The sequence below is a fragment of the Nyctereutes procyonoides genome, unplaced genomic scaffold, assembly GCF_905146905.1.
Source record: "Nyctereutes procyonoides isolate TBG_1078 unplaced genomic scaffold, NYPRO_anot_genome, whole genome shotgun sequence".
In the NCBI taxonomy this organism is placed as follows: Eukaryota; Metazoa; Chordata; class Mammalia; order Carnivora; family Canidae; genus Nyctereutes; species Nyctereutes procyonoides.
In genome coordinates, this window is record NW_026575140.1 from 56,485,392 (window position 1) to 56,500,559 (window position 15,168).

Consider the following 15,168-nt stretch of genomic DNA (forward strand, 5'->3'; position numbering starts at 1 on the left):
CTCTGCCACCACGATGTTGACCAGATGCCGTCGAAGGGCCAGTGCAAGGACCCATCAGCGCCCTTTCCTATCTTCAGGATAGACTCCCCAGAAGTGCAGGCCTCACATAGGAGCCGGCTGTGGGTAGAGGAAGGGCTTACTGACTGGCAGAGAGACTTCCCCCCAGGGGCCCAGCTTTCTCACTGTCCCCACCTGCACCTCATTGCCTCAGGTGCCACCTCTGTCACCTCCCCACAATCCAGCCTCATTTCTTGTCCCATCCACACTCTCCATCCTGCACCATGGTCCTCACTCCCCACCTCCACCCTTTCCCAGCTCCGGCGGTGCTTCATGCCGGGAAACGTGAAGGAGCGTGTGCACCAGCTCCCTTCTATGACCACTGTCGCCTCTTCCTGGACTTCAGTCTCCCTGTTGCCACCTCTCGAAGGCTCTTTGCCCAGATCTTCCCAGGGCTGCTTCCTTCTTGTCCTTCCCGGAATGCGGGCTCCTTGAGGGCAGGACCCTGGTCCTTTTCATCTCTGTATCCCCATGTCCTAGAACAGCGCCTGGTATAGAGAAGGCACTCCAGAAACAGGTGTAGGATTGGATTGCATCACACAGAGATGCTCCCGGGCCCCCAGCCCCAGGCCCCAGCAAACTGACCCTCGGTCTCAGAGAATCTCTTTCCGAGCAGCCCCATCCGCTTCCGAAGCCACATTTGGAAACCACCATTCCTTTAAGCACACACTCTGCTCACTACAGGGCCGCCAACATTTATTGAGAGTTTCTGGTATGCCAGGCACTGTGCAAAGTCCCGGATGGCCAAATGCCAGTCACTTTCTCCCTCCCTGGCTTCCCAGAGTCTTTGCATCTCCTATGGCTGGCGTGCAGTTGCTGTCCTGGGCTGGCTGCCACATATATTAGCTGAAGGGACAGCGGGACGGCCCAGTTCAGGGAAGGCCTGGTGCGAGGCCAAGGTCCTCCCTCGCCAGCAGCTGTCGGCTCCGCGCTGGCTCAATCCCTCCCCTCCTTCTGGCATCAGGACAGTTTCTCCCCTGGAAGGAGATGCTGGGGGGTGGGGGGGCACCACACTGGCTCTCTGTGCTCCCTCCACTGCTCGGCCCAGCATTGCTGGTGAGACGTCCAGGACGGAGGCAGGAGAGCCTTCACTGGCCAGCCCGCGAGCCATAGCTCCTGTTTCTTCACCCAAACCTGGGGCCCAAAGCCAGTCCAAAGCCCAGAGCTGAGGCTGGATAACTGGTGCCAGTTCAGGCAGGTTGGAGGCCGAGTCTGGGGTGAGGAAGCTTCAGGGGGCTTCAGGCCACAGCTACTGGCCGTCTTCAGGTCCTCGGGCTCCTCCACCGGACTGCGTGGCCGGTCCGCAGCTTCGCCCTCCAGCTGCTGTGGGTCCCTGGCCCAGAACTCAGGCTGCTCATCCCCGACTCTAGCCACACCCAGCACATCCCTCTTGAGCTCAGACCTCCTGTCTCCTTGGAGAAAATAATAAGAAAAGCAGGGGGTGAAGAAAGAAATGGAGCACTCAGTCATCTGGGAGGGGGCGAGACCACACACACACATCACGTCCAGCAGGACCACCTGCCCTGATACATAGAGACCTGTGCACACGCACACACACACTGACTCTCAGACACACGCTCTGGATCCTTCTAGTAGAAAGGAAGTGGCTTGAGAGGGCAGAGGGGTCACCCCAGGAATGGAACCCAGTGCTCCCCATACCCGAAGGGTGGGACAGTAATGCTACAGAACCAAGCAGGGTCACCACCCGCCTCTTGGGCCCAGAGCACCACCCTGCTGGTTGCCGTTGGCTAGTTTATCCTCAGACTTTGTCTCCGTTTGTAAAACTTTATTGACCCAGCTTGGTCTTCACGGCTGTGAGTGGAGCAGAGATACTCCTGGGCCAGTGGCTCGGCCAGCTCAGCACCATTGGCTGCTCTGTCTCCGTGGGCCACCCACTCGAGCCATCCTCAGTCTCCATCACCGGTGGGCCCGGCAGCCTTGTTTTCATTGGCTCCTCCTCCTGAAGCTCGATCCCTTTTGGTGGCCAAGAGAAGTAGCTTTTCCACTGACAGCTAATCAGGTAAGATGGACAAGCTTGGTCCTCTCCACGTGCACCGGGTGCCGGCTGTCCCAATCTGTGACCGCCACTGCCGCCGCCGCCCGGCCTGCATTAGGGTGGGGGGGCACTGGGAGAGCCTGAAGAGGGTCCAACAGCCTCAAGGAGCCTCTGGTGCTGGCGCAGGTGCTTCCTCCTTTCGTGTTCTCCTGTGACTTCACACACCAACTGGGCAGGGAAGGCCCCAGGAAACCCCTTCAGCCAGCCTGGGAAGGAGAGATAAGGGGCCCAAGTGGAGCCAAGGCAAGGGAGAGGAAGGAAAGGAAGGGGTTCTGATGGGGTCTAATGCCCAAGGGTCACAGTGAGTGTGGGGATCACTGGAGAAGCCTGGAGCATCAGAAGATGTGACATGAGAAGTAGAGGTCACTGCAGCAACAGAGGATGCGGGGGTCCCTTCTGTCCAGCCCTGCAGCAGGCACTCAGCTCACTCAGAGGGAGAGCCGGAGTTCTTACAGACCCGACGAGGACCTGCATGGTCTGGTCCCCGGTACCTCTGTGACCTCACCTGCCCTGTCCCCTCTTTTTCACTCCCTCTGCCACAATGGCCTCCTTACTGTTCCTCAAACACACCGGCCAGCAGGGCCTTTGCACTGACTCCTGTCTCTGTTCCAAGACACTTTCTCCCCAGACACCATGTGCCTCATCATTTTCAGGCCCATCGTCATACCTCAGCTATTCTAGAACCTACAGGCTGTATGCTGTCACCCAGGGCTCTGTGAAGAAAGCATGTACTGAATGTTCATTTGCTAGTCAATGATATCAATAACGTGACAGAACGGGATGAAAAGGAAACTTGTTTCGAGTGCAGAAGTCAGAGATGGGTCATGGCTGGGAAGGAAAGGCGAGACAAGCTATAAGGCTATGGAGACCAGAACCCATGATCAGGACTCATGATGAAGAATTTCAAAACACTGGCCTTATTTATTTTGCTATTTCTATTGGTAGAGTATTGGACTGTTAACAATCATGGGTGGTTTCTGCAATTGATATTTAACAATAATTCCAAGATTTCCAATGCCTCTAACAAAATACCATACTGAACCCCATCAAAAATCTTTTTGCTGGGGCACCTGGGTGGCTCAGTGGTTGAATGTCTGCCTTTGGCTCAGGGTCCTGGGATCAAGTCCCACATCAAGTTCTCTCCAGGGAGCCTGCTTCTCCCTCTGCCTGTGTCTCTGCCTCTCTCTCTGTCTCTCAGGAATAAATAAATAAAATCTTTACAAAAAATCTTTTTGCTGATCTACCTTCAAATACTATCTAGATGAGGAGTCACTACACTTTTTCTATAAATGGCCAGATAGTAGATTTTTCAGGCTTTCAGGCTAACTCAACATAGTAGTTAAGCACATAGAAGACAAAAGCACTCAGATCATATGAAAACAGACGGGTGTGGCTGTGTTCCGATAAAACTATTTACAAACACAGGTCAGAGTTAGCCCTTCCGCCACAGGTTGCTCACTCCTGATCTAGACCAATATCTAGATATCAATCTCTCCATACCATAGTAGTATTTTCTTCTTTTCTTTTCTTTTCTTTTCATGATTTTACTTATTTATTAATAAGAGACACGCAGAGAGAGGCAGAGACACAGGCAGAGGGAGAAGCAGGCTCCCTGTGGGGAGCCCTATTCAGGACTCGATCCCAGGACCCTGGGGTCATGCCCTGAGCAGAAGGCAGATGCTCAACCACTGACCCACCCAGGAACCCCAATATTAGTATTTTCTATTTGATTATCTCTCCCACTACAGGTGTGAATTTTATTTCTGGACATACACACACACACACACACACACACACACACACCACAAAAAATGCCTGGACAGCAAATACTGCTCACACTTGAGAAATTATTTTGAAACTCATGTTAAGATGCTAACAACAGTGGCTTGGCGGTTGAGCGTCTGCCTTCAGTGCAAGTGGTGATCTCAGGGCCCTGGGATTGAGTCCCACATCGGGCTCCCCGGAGGGAGCCTGCTTCTCCCTCTGCCTGTGTCTCTGCCTCTCTGTGTGTGTGTCTCATAAATAAAATCTTTAAAGAAAAAAAAAATCACCGAAGGAATAACTACAAGAATCTCTCACCTTCGGGGCTCTTGAGCGGGTGCCTGGGGGGAGCCCTGGACTCCAGACCTCGTCCCTCAGTCCTGGCCGGCGCAGAAGGCTCCGAACACAGTTCCTGGGAACAGTCTGGTTGGGGGTGAGTGACATGCAGTGGGATCGAGACTCTTCTTGGCTTCTCCCTCATTTTCCCCAGAAGCCTTGCCTCTCCCCACCACCTCCCCTCTGGGGGACACTCACCACAGTCCTCATAGATGGTATCTGGGGAGCAGGGAAGGGGGCCCGGGGTGGGGAAAGCTCCCAGCCAACGCTGCATGTCTGATCTGGTTGGGGACACAGGGAAGGGTCATGTTTGAACCAGGGACAGACAGTGCTGGGATAACCAAGGCTGCAGATTGGGGAGATTGAGGAAGAGGGGGGCGGGCTCTGAGAAGCCAAGTGAGGGTCTGGGGCGGGGGTGTTTCCCCAAAGGAGACACGACTCACAGGGATGAAGCTTGTAGGAGCCGGTGGGTGGGGCGGCCCTGGTGGTTGCTGAGAAGGGAGAGGCGGAATGTAGGGGGTCCAGACGGGTCCGGAACCTGCTGGGCCTGGACCAGGGAGCGGTGGGCATAGTCCAGAACCTGTAGCCGCTGCCCGCTGCCCGGGAAAGAGGCAGTTGAGATGGAGAACGGGCACCCGCTGGACCCCTCCCCCCGACCCCAGCCGGAGCACCCTCCCTCCCGGGACCCACCTCTTGGGCTGAGTGATGAGCAGCAGGTCACTGAAGAGCAGCAGGCAGAGGGGGGTGAAGCGGGGACGTGAGGTGAAGAGCACACCCCCCCTCCGGCACCCTAACTCGGTCAGCTCCCCCTGCAACTCCAGGCGCCTGGACCAGGACACCAGGGGCAGGGCCTGTGGAGGAGCAGGCGGTGGTTCTGGCTTGTTGCAGATACAGGAGGGGAGGAGGGGGGGGCGGCAGGGACCAACCTTGACTTTGTGAAAGCGCAGCCTCTGCGTGAGCCGGATCAGCTCCTCTGTCTGCTTCATGCGCCCCACCTCGGCGCTGCACCGTTCAATGATCTGGAGTCAGGGAAGCCGAGTCACCCACCCTTACTGGCTGCACCCCTACCAACCACTTGTCCACCTGGTCACGTCCCCTCCCCACCCCCCAGTCCCAGGTCCCCAAGCATCCCTCCTGCCCACCTTGCTGACAGCACCCAGGGCTTTCTGTGCATTCTCCTGGCGGCTGGACCCTTCCTCTGTCTGGCGCAGGATATTCTGGAGACAAGGAGGGGCTTCAGTTCAGAGGTCCCGCCTGGCTTGACAAAATGCTTAGTTTGGGGTCACAGGGCTGCCTCAACGAGGCAGGGGGACCTCACCACTCACTGGTTCTACACAACCCCAAGCGTGGCAAGTTACCTCCCTGAGCCTCAGTGTTCCCCATCTGTCAGGTGGGAATAATTAATACCCACCTAGCATACCAACAGCACTGCCGTGAGGATTCAACAAGGTAAAAAGACACAAAGTACTCGCCATAGTCCTCGGCACACAGCAAATACCAAGAAAGAGGGCTGCTACTGCTTTAATCATCATCAACCACAACTCTTAGCGCAAACAATATAGCAGAGTGGTTCACAGTGCTTGGGTTCGGGGCCCTGGGTGGCTCAGTGGTCGAGCATCTGCCTTTGGCTCAGGGCGTGATCCCAGGGTCCTGGGATCGAGTTCCACATCAGGCTCCCCGCAGGAAGCCTGCTTCCTCTGCCTGTGTCTCTGCCTGTTTCTGTGTGTCTCTCAGTAATAAACAAATAAAGTCTTTAAAATTAAAAAAAAAATGCTGGTAATCTAGACATGGCCTCCTCACACCGGATCACCTGGTTTGGGGAGAAGTTTCTACTTTGCCACGAAAGAGTTTCAACCTTCCTCCTACCCCTCACGCCCCAGCATCACTTCATCAAGGAACCCTTTTTAAAAAAAAAAAAAGATTTTATTTATTTATTCATGAGAGACACACAGAAAGGCAGAGACACAGGCAGAGAGAGAAGCAGGATCCCTGCGGGGAGCCCGATGTGAGACTCGATCCCAGGACCCCGGGGTCTCGTGGTGAGCTGAAGGCAGACACTCAACCGCTAAGCCACCCAGGGGTCCCATGGAGCCCTTTTAGAAATTTCTTTTTTTTAATTTTTTTTAATTTATTTATGATAGTCACACAGAGAGAGAGAGAGAGAGAGAGAGAGGCAGAGACACAGGCAGAGGGAGAAGCAGGCTCCATGCACCGGGAGCCTGACGTGGGATTCGGTCCCGGGTCTCCAGGATCGCGCCCTGGGCCAAAGGCAGGCGCCAAACTGCTGCGCCACCCAGGGATCCCCTGGAGCCCTTTTAGACGTGTTTTCTCCAGGTGTCCCACCAGCCATGAAATTTTAATACCCCAAATACGCTGTGCGCCTATGTATGTGGCCATGGGAGTACCATCAACATCAGCATTGCTAAGAGTTTCACACCCCCAGAGAACTAATTTGTGCCCCTTTGGGAGTGCCATCACCCCCGCTGGGAAGGCACACAGTGGGACAGTCCAAAGATCACTCCCCACATTCCCCCGAGACCTCTAAGAGAGGGAAAGGGACCTGCCCAAGGCCCCTCAGCCAAGTGGTGGCAGAGCAAAGTCCAGAACTGGTGTCTCCAGCCAGGGCCACCTTCATGGCATGCAAGCTGCCTGATGAGATATGTGGTTAGCTCCAGGGAGGCCTGGTGGGTCCTGGATTGAGAAGCCTGGCAGGAGGCTTGGAGCAGGGTTCCCCACCACCCCGACATGGAGTCTGGTGTGGGGCAAAGAGGTCCCCCTCCCCACCAGGACAGGCACCTGCAGCAGCATGCGGAGCCGCGTAATGCGCTGAAAAGGCAGCAGCAGGAAGGAGGGCAGGGGCAGCCGCTCGCACTTCGGGAGGCTCTGCAGGCGCCGCAGCTCAGCAGAGAAGCGCACATTCGTGTCCCTGGGAAAACAGTCCACCTCCAGGCCCTGGCTCCCCTGCCTGCCCAGCCAGGCCCCCAGCCCTGCTCCCCGGCTTCCTCCCACACGGCTCCCCCAGCACACTCACATGAGGCGGCTGTAGGTCTCCTCCTGGTATTGCTGATTCCGCACATAATCCACATACACTGAGAAGGGCCCCACAGCGTGCTCATGCACCACGTCACACAGGTCGCTGATGTGGGGGGAAGAGCGCACTCGGGACAGTAGTGTCCCTAGAAACCTGAAGGAGGCGGAGCAGAGAGCTGGGTCTCCCAGGTGTTTGAGCCAAGAGCTGAGCACTAACTGGGCGCATGGAAGGGAAGACCTGGGACAAGCAGAAAACTACGGGAGTGCCCAGCAGCCCAAGTTCTGGTGGGCTGCGAGGACGGGACCCCACTGACCGCTCGCTGACACCCTGGACTCGCTGCACATTGGAGAAGAGGGTGTGGTGGTCCCGGGGGGTTAGCGTGTCCCGTAGAGCCTGGCTCAGCACGAAGGTGTCTGTCAGTAGCCGCAGGGAGCGCAGGTAAGAGGCCTCAGATGTCACCACCTCAAACAGGCTCTGAGGAGGGAGGCAGTAGTGGAAAGCCCAGCTCCCAGGCAGCCCAGAACCGGAGTCCCACCCTCCTCCTCCCTGGCCCAAGCCCAGGCAGGTCCCCACCTCCTGCATGCGCCTCTCCTGGGGGCTGAGCGTGTCCAGGAGGCCACTGGCTCGCACAGCCGGAAGCTCCTGCCACAGTGTGTTGCGAGGTCCAGGTGGACGAGCGAAGGTGGGAGCTTCACCGGGATTTGTGGGAGATGGACACCCATCCTCACTGACTCCCCAGAGCTCCTCTGATAGCACAGCTGCCCGATAGTTCTGGTACAGGGGCTCTGGGGAGCAGACGGGGCACATCAGGGACGCCCAGCACCTCAGAACCCCTCCCAGCTGCTTGCTGGTCACACCAGGGGAGGGGGTCCCCCAGGTCCAGAGGCCCTCACCGTCTTGCAGGGGCAGCTCCCAGTTCTGCTCTTTCAGCTCCTCCAGTTCCTCCTTGTCCCTGCAGAGAGAAAGGGATGGAGCGCCCCAGAGCCACCAGTTACCTCCCAGAGGCACTATTCATATGATAGTATGAATGAGTGCACAACTCCCATGCAGGTCATCTGCAGAGACTCTCACCCAAGTGCACAGGCACAACTCAGTTATGAGCCTGTTGTGTGTGAGGCCCCATAGCGGGCGGGCCCCATCCCCTCCCAGGATCTCAAGCCTCTCTCTCCAGTTTCTCACGTTTGAAACCACTGTCTGGGATGTCCTGCCTGTGCCTCAGTGAGACTTAGAGAGATCAAACCCAAACTCACACCTCCCTGCTCTGTTTCATACGATCAACCTAGGAGAATTTACACCACCAAGTGTGGAATAAGGGAATGAGCCCAAACTAGCTCTGATGGGGGTGGTGACCCTAAAATGATTAACAAGGGGCGCCTGGGTGGCTCGGTCGGTTAAACGTCTGCCTTTGGCTGGGGTCACAATCTCAGGGTTCTGGGATGAAGCCCTACCTGCCATGGCATCACATGGAGCCCCAGGGCCACCCCCCTGCCCATCGGGGTGCCTGGTTCTCCCTCTCCCCCGGCCCTCCCCCTGCTAGTGCACACGTGTTCATGCTCTCTCTCTCTCAAATTAATCACTTTTTAAAAATAAAATAAGCAAAATGATCAACAAGGCCAGATACACAGAAGTGGTGTTTCTGGAGCCAAATGGACTTGTAGACAATTGCTCTAGAGACTCAAGGTAGGGGAAGGTGGCACTGAGCGGGGCCTGAAGCTTCATCTGCTCTGGGGTAGGAGTAAGGCTGTGGGTGTTTGGTACCTGCCCTCCACGGGTGCTGGAGGAGCGCTTGGAGGAGCTTCATCAGGATTGTCCCCTGGAGAGAGAGAGAGAGCCCGGAGTGAAGAGAACAGACCTCCACGATCCCCAGCCCAGAACTCCCAACTCCAGCCCCAGCAGAGACCATAACCCAGGGCAGCCCCAGGGCAGCAGCTGGTGGAGGAACCGAGAGTCCCAGGCCCATTGAGGGTTGTAGGTGGTTGGCTTTTCCACCTCTCTACCTCCACCCCTTCCCTTCCCAACCCAGAGGCCCACTACCCTAGGCCCTGTACCTGTTTGGATTCCATCTTCCGAGGGCAGATCGAGATCCGGCTTGGGGGGGTCCCCAGAGATGGCGATGTCCTGCCTGACCCAAGTTGGTTTGGGGGCTTTCAGGGGCGGTAGGAGTTTGCGCTCAGCTGTGGAGCGGTAGGACGTAAGGACGACTGGGGGGAGACTGATGCTGGGAGGGTTGGGACGGGAGCGGGAGGCCCTCAGTGGGGAGGCCCGGCAGAAAGCCCTGGGGCCATCCTCATAGCCCCCCACGGGCACCCAGCGCAGCTCCAGGCCAGGCCGGCCTATGTGGCAGACACAGGGGCAGCAGGGAGGGCAGGCTAGGCCAGCGTCTGTGGGAGACAGGGGGGGGAATCTAAGGAGTAGACCCTTGGGGCCTGGCCCCACCCTGCCCTGGCCTCCTCCCTCCCTGAACCCGTCCAGCAGGGGAACTCAGGGGTCTAGCCCCAGGCATCTATCTCCTCCACCTGCCTGTCTTCAGACCACAACAAATTACTGAAACCCACTTTCCGAACATGGAAGCTATTGTGTAAGAATGTAGCCCTGGGGGCACCAGGGTGGCTGAGGGTTTGAGCATCTGCCTTGGGCTCAGGTCGTGACCCCCGGGGTCCTGGAATCGAATTCCCCATTGGGCTCGAGGGGAGCCTGCTTCTCCCTGTGCCTGTGTCTCTGCCTCTGAATGAATAAATAAAATCTTTTTTAAAAAATATCTTATTTATTTATTCATGAGAGACACAAAGAGAGAGAGAGAGAGGCAGAGACGCAGGCAGAGGGAGAAGCAGGCTCCATGCAAGGAGCCTGACATGGTGGGACTCGATTCCGGGACTCCAGAATCACACCCTGGGCTGAAGGCAGTGCAAAACCACTGAGCCACCCGGGCTGCCCTGAATAAATAAAATCTTAAAAAAACAAATATAGCCCCTGCAAATGCCCCATCTTAAAGTACTGGAAACAAGGAAGGTGAGCTAGATGGGCACCCCCTCCAGCAGTGCCCCACGACGCACTTACCCGGAGTGCCATTCTCCTGGGACCCACTGCTGCCAAGGTTGACCTGTGGAGCCTCTCTTTCCCCATTTACATCCGCTGCCCCCTGGGGACCCAGCTCCAGGGCGTCAGCAGCCTGGACCCTGCTTTCAGCCCCCCACTCAAACCTGCCAGCCAGTCTCCTCACAGTGCCTGGGGCGGAGGCAGAGCCTCCCTGGGCTGGGACCCCCGCTGTGGGGAGCAGGGGCAGGGTGTGTGACCCGGAGGGTTTGGGTGGAGGCACCGGAGACCTGGGAACAGGTTCTGAGGAGATGGAGCGCCTGGATGCTGGACTAGGGGTGCTGGAAGGCGAGTCTGGGGAAGTCTGGGAGTCCAGGCTGGCTTTAGAAGCTGACGGGGGCAGGAGAGCAGGGGGCTTGAGGGATGCGGCCGGGGAGTCCCAGTGGATGGGGGTGCACATTGGGGTCCCCGCGTCATTGGAGGTGAAGGCAGGTTCCTGTGGGGAGGAGCCGTTGTGGTGGGGCCCTGGGGACGCGGCAGCCCGGGGCCGAGAAGGGGGGCGGGGGCGGATGATCCGAGGGGGCTTCTGCGTAGGGGGTGTCGCTGCAGGAAGAGACTGGGCTGACATCTCCCTCTGGGCTCTTCAAAGGAGTGGGGTCCTCTGCTGGAGTCATCCCTGAGGAGGAGGGAGGGAGAAAGAGACCCTTAGCGCCCCCCCGCCCCCCGTGGGTAGACTGAGGCCTCTGAACAGAAATTGTAGGCCAGCAAACAGGCAGGACGTCAGGGGCAGGAGGGAAGGCGGGTGCCCTCCGTCTGCCCCTTTCTCATCTCCACCGGCTCGGTCTGCACCTCTCACCCCACCCCCACCCCCGCGCCTTCCAGGTCTGGCCTGCGTCTGTCTTTGGGCCTCAGGTGGCAGCCTCGGGCCAGAGGAGATAGGGAGGCGGGCGTGGGGGCGCCCAGTTAGAGACCCACATCGGGGCGGGGGGGAGGGGGAGGCCCGGGTACATGAGAACTGGAAATGTCGGGGACATGGGGGCTTGCCCTGTGGCCACGCGCGTCTAGCTGCTGAGCTCTGTGTGTGCGCGGGTGTGTGAGTGTGTGTGCATGCGTGTGTGCCATCTGCAGGGATGCCGTGAGATGCGCTGAGAGCGCACAGCTCTGGGTGGGCGGGGGCGCATGTGCGGGGTGGGGAGAGGTGGGGAGGCGGGGGCGCGTGTCGGGGGGAGGGGTGGAGGGCGTGTGTCGGGGGTGGGGGCTCAGGTCCGGGGGGAGAAGTGGGTGCCCAGGGGCACGTGTCCGGGGTGGGGGTAGGGAGGCACATGTCCGGAGCGGGGGTGGGGGGAGCAGAAGCGGGGGCGGGCGTGTGGGGCGCTGTCCGCGTGGGGCCCGTGTGCGCAGGCGCGCCGCGGAGCCGGGCAGCGAGGGATGCATCACTATTTCCCTGCTCCCGCCGGCCCTCCGCCCCCCATTTCCCAGTTCCTCTCTCCGGACTCTCCCTTTCCGGATTATTTTTAGTCTCCTTTTCCTGCCCTGAAGATTCCTGGAGCCTCTGACCCCAAGAGACCAGAAGGCCCCGGGCATGGTCTGTCCTGCCCCGTCCTCATCCCTCCCTGCTCCCCGTCCCCCGTCCCCCCACCGCCGCTGCCACCACCAGTCTGGCTAGAGAGGCCCCAGTGGCAGCCTGGGTCCCTCCAGGAGGCAGGTGGGTGGTCTGGAGACCCAAGAGAAAGTGAGGACCAGGGAGGCCAGGACGCTGGCACCTGGGCTTCGCCTCCTGCGGGCAGGCGGCGGCAATCCTGAGAAGGCTGGGGGGTGGGGGGGAACTCGCAGAGGAGTGAACACAGGACTGGACTGGACAGTCAGACCCCTCCAGGCCCCAGACTGGGTTCTGGAGAAAGGATGCTGGGTGGGGGCTGGGGGCCGGAGGCTGTGAGTCTTGCAGCTCAATGGCCTCTGTGTTCTGGCAGGAAGCTCCTTAGGTGGCCCGGGCAGTGTCCTCACTGGCCCTCGGCCTCCTCCCAGCCTTGGCCCCCCGCAGGGATTCCTCCCCCCTTCACCCCCCACAGGTACCTGCCTTTACTTCCTTTCCCACCCCCCACTCGGGACTGTCTCGCAGGGACCTAGGTACTCGGACCCAAGCACTTACCCTCCGGTCCTCTCCCCTCTGTCCTTCCAGGGCTGAGTGAGTAGGGGCAGGAAACAGGAATCGGATCCTCCTCCCAACCGGACACCCCCCCCCCCAAACCACACCACACTCCACATGCGCACACTAGGGCTCTGGAAGATGTGAGGGACCCAGGATCCCGAGGGTCTGGGGAAAGGCTGAATCTCGGGCCTGGAGCATGGGTGGGGCCGTATGCACCCGCTCAGTCTGCACTGTGGTGTAGACCGGGGGCTCGCTGGGGTGAGGACCAGGTAGCAATGGCACAGGGCTGGGCAGGGGTGCTGGACACCTCTGTCAGCTAGAGGATCGTGAGTGTCCCTCCACGACATGTCTGACCATCTGTCCTGTGCCTGACATGATGGCCTGTCCCTTTAGCTGCTGACCTGTCCCCCTGGGTGTGAGTGGGTCCATTATTTCACACCAAGATCCACCCCCACCCAGGATTCTCCCTCCCTAGCTCTGCCAGAGTGCGACCCCACCCCCCAAAACTTACCTTTATCTTTCTGGAAGCAGTTTCTACTTTCAGCCTGTCCTGCCTACTATCCCTGGGAGCGACGAGTGTGGGGCCAGGTCTCCGAATGTCTGTTCCTGTGTTTCTGGGGCGGGAATCGAGGGCCCAGATTGAGATCTCCAGAGGAAGCCAGTTCCTCAGCCCCACCCGTCCATTGTGTCAGGCGTGTGTGCATGTGTGTATGGGGGGGAGCAGGGGGAGAGGGCCCGGGAGCTGGCAAGAGAGGAAACCCGTCTCCTCCAGGTGGGCCCGTGACATTTGCTGGGACCCCTGCCTGCTCACTGTCCTCAGACCCCCTCTGTGTGGGTCCCAGCCCCCGACTCTCCCTCTCCTACTGGGATGCCCTAATGTCCATTCCCCATGGACTGACAGTCGGTACCCCTGGGGCTGGGTGGGTAGGGGACCCTCTCACTTCGAATTTGCTATGTGCTTGGGGCGCTGAGTCCGGGGGGGGAGGGGGGGCTGTAAAAACAACCGAGGGGGTGGAACCAGCCACACCCCAGCTGGGATGCAGGCTAGTGGATGGAAGATCCAAGGGCAGTTTTGAAATCCGGGGGCCTCTGCCTATGCCCAGGTGCCACTCTTTCTAGATCTTCCCATGCACGCACACACACACAAACAAGGCACTAGAAAGAAAAGCCAGAAAACTGGGATAAAGGCGTTTGAACCATTTTTTCCTCCGAGTGAAAAGCAAAATTCTCCCTATGAACAACCAGGCACCACCACTACCCGTCTACCCTCCGTCGCCCCCCTCCACCCCCCCACCCCCCCCCCCCACCTCCCGCTTGCAGAGCATTGGTAGCACATGCTGTCTGGAAGCCCGCCTCCCTAGACATCCCCATCCGGACGTCCTTCACCTCTCCAAGCTGCTGCTCAGACGCTTCTAGTGAGGCCTGCCCCACCACTCAAAAATTGCAGGCTGCAGCCCCACACGGCATTCCCAACCCACCTTCTTTCCCATAAGCAATCATTCCTTTTTTCTTTGTTAAGATTTTATTTATTTATTTCACAAAGAGAGAGAGCAGAAGCAGAAGGTAGTGCAGAGGGAGAGGGAGAAGCAGATCCCCGCTGAACAGGGAGCCTGACTTGGGATCGGATCCCAGGACTCGGGGATCATGACCTAAGCTGAAATTAGACACTCAACCGACTGAGCCACCCGGGTGCCCTGCAAACATTCCTTATACTAAAATGTCGGGGCGCCTGGGTACCTCAGTCAGTTAAGCATCCGACTCTTAGTTTCGGCTCAGGTCATGATCTCAGGGTTGTGGATCAAGCCCCATGTCGGGCTCCCCGCTCAGCAGGGAATCTACTTCTCTCCCTCTCCCTCTGCCCCTACCACTGCTCTCTTACTCTCTCTCTAAAATGAGTAAATAAATCTCATTTTAAAAAATAGCAAAACATTTATTGTTAAATCAATAAATTATGTTTATAGGGATCCCTGGGTGGCGCAGCGGTTTAGCGCCTGCCTTTGGCCCAGGGCCGATCCTGGGGGCCCAGGATCGAATCCCACGTCGGGCTTCTGGTGTATGGAGCCTGCTTCTCCCTCTGCCTGTGTCTCTGCCTCTCTCTCTCACTGTGTGCCTATCATAAATAAATAAAAAAATAAATAAATTATGTTTATAGTTATGTTTTCATGTTAAATAATAAACTTCCTGGTAGCAGGATCTTTGTGTTTTGTTCACTGATGTATCTATCCCAAAGTTCTGGGACAGGTCAGGCATATAATACATGCTTAATATTTTAGAAATTAAACCAAATTAGGGCGCCTGGGTGGCTCAGTTCATGAAGCGTCTGCCTCTGGTTCAGGTCATTATCTCAGGGTCCTGGGATCAAGCCCTACATCGGGCTCCCTGCTCAGCAGGGAAGTCTGCTTCTCTTTCTGCCTGCCACTCCCCCTGCTTGTGCTCTCTTTCTGTCAAATAAGTAAATAAAATATTAAAAAAGAGGTGTACCTGGGTGGCTCAATTGGTTAGGCATCTGCCTTTGGCTCAAGTCATGATCTTGGGGTCCTGGGGTCCAGCCCATGTGGGCTCCCTACACAGCAGGGAGTCTGCTTCTCCCTCTCCCTCTGCCTGCCCCTGCTCCCTCTGCTTGTGCTCCCTTGTTTGCACTCTCTCTCTCTCTAATAAATAAGCAAAATCTTAAAAAAAATTTGAATCGAATTAAATTCTCTGCTCATAACCCACTAGCATCCAACTCTCCTTCCCTAGAGACCA

The 15,168-nt window shown here is 57.6% G+C and overlaps 1 protein-coding gene across 1 annotated transcript; it reads right to left on the reverse strand.

Moving 5' to 3' along the window:
• Positions 1 to 736: 736 nt before the first annotated feature.
• On the reverse strand, positions 737 to 10,945 carry ARHGEF15 (Rho guanine nucleotide exchange factor 15). Its single transcript, XM_055306618.1, has 15 exons — positions 10,299 to 10,945; positions 9,290 to 9,622; positions 9,000 to 9,054; positions 8,135 to 8,193; positions 7,815 to 8,026; positions 7,555 to 7,715; positions 7,242 to 7,394; positions 7,007 to 7,136; positions 5,353 to 5,427; positions 5,137 to 5,229; positions 4,901 to 5,061; positions 4,654 to 4,806; positions 4,409 to 4,491; positions 4,193 to 4,297; positions 737 to 2,319 (listed from the first exon to the last, which is right to left on the reverse strand). The coding sequence occupies exons 1-15, from the start codon at positions 10,900 to 10,902 to the stop codon at positions 2,168 to 2,170; spliced, it is 2,529 nt and encodes an 842-aa protein (XP_055162593.1). The 5' UTR covers positions 10,903 to 10,945; the 3' UTR covers positions 737 to 2,167.
• Positions 10,946 to 15,168: the final 4,223 nt, after the last annotated feature.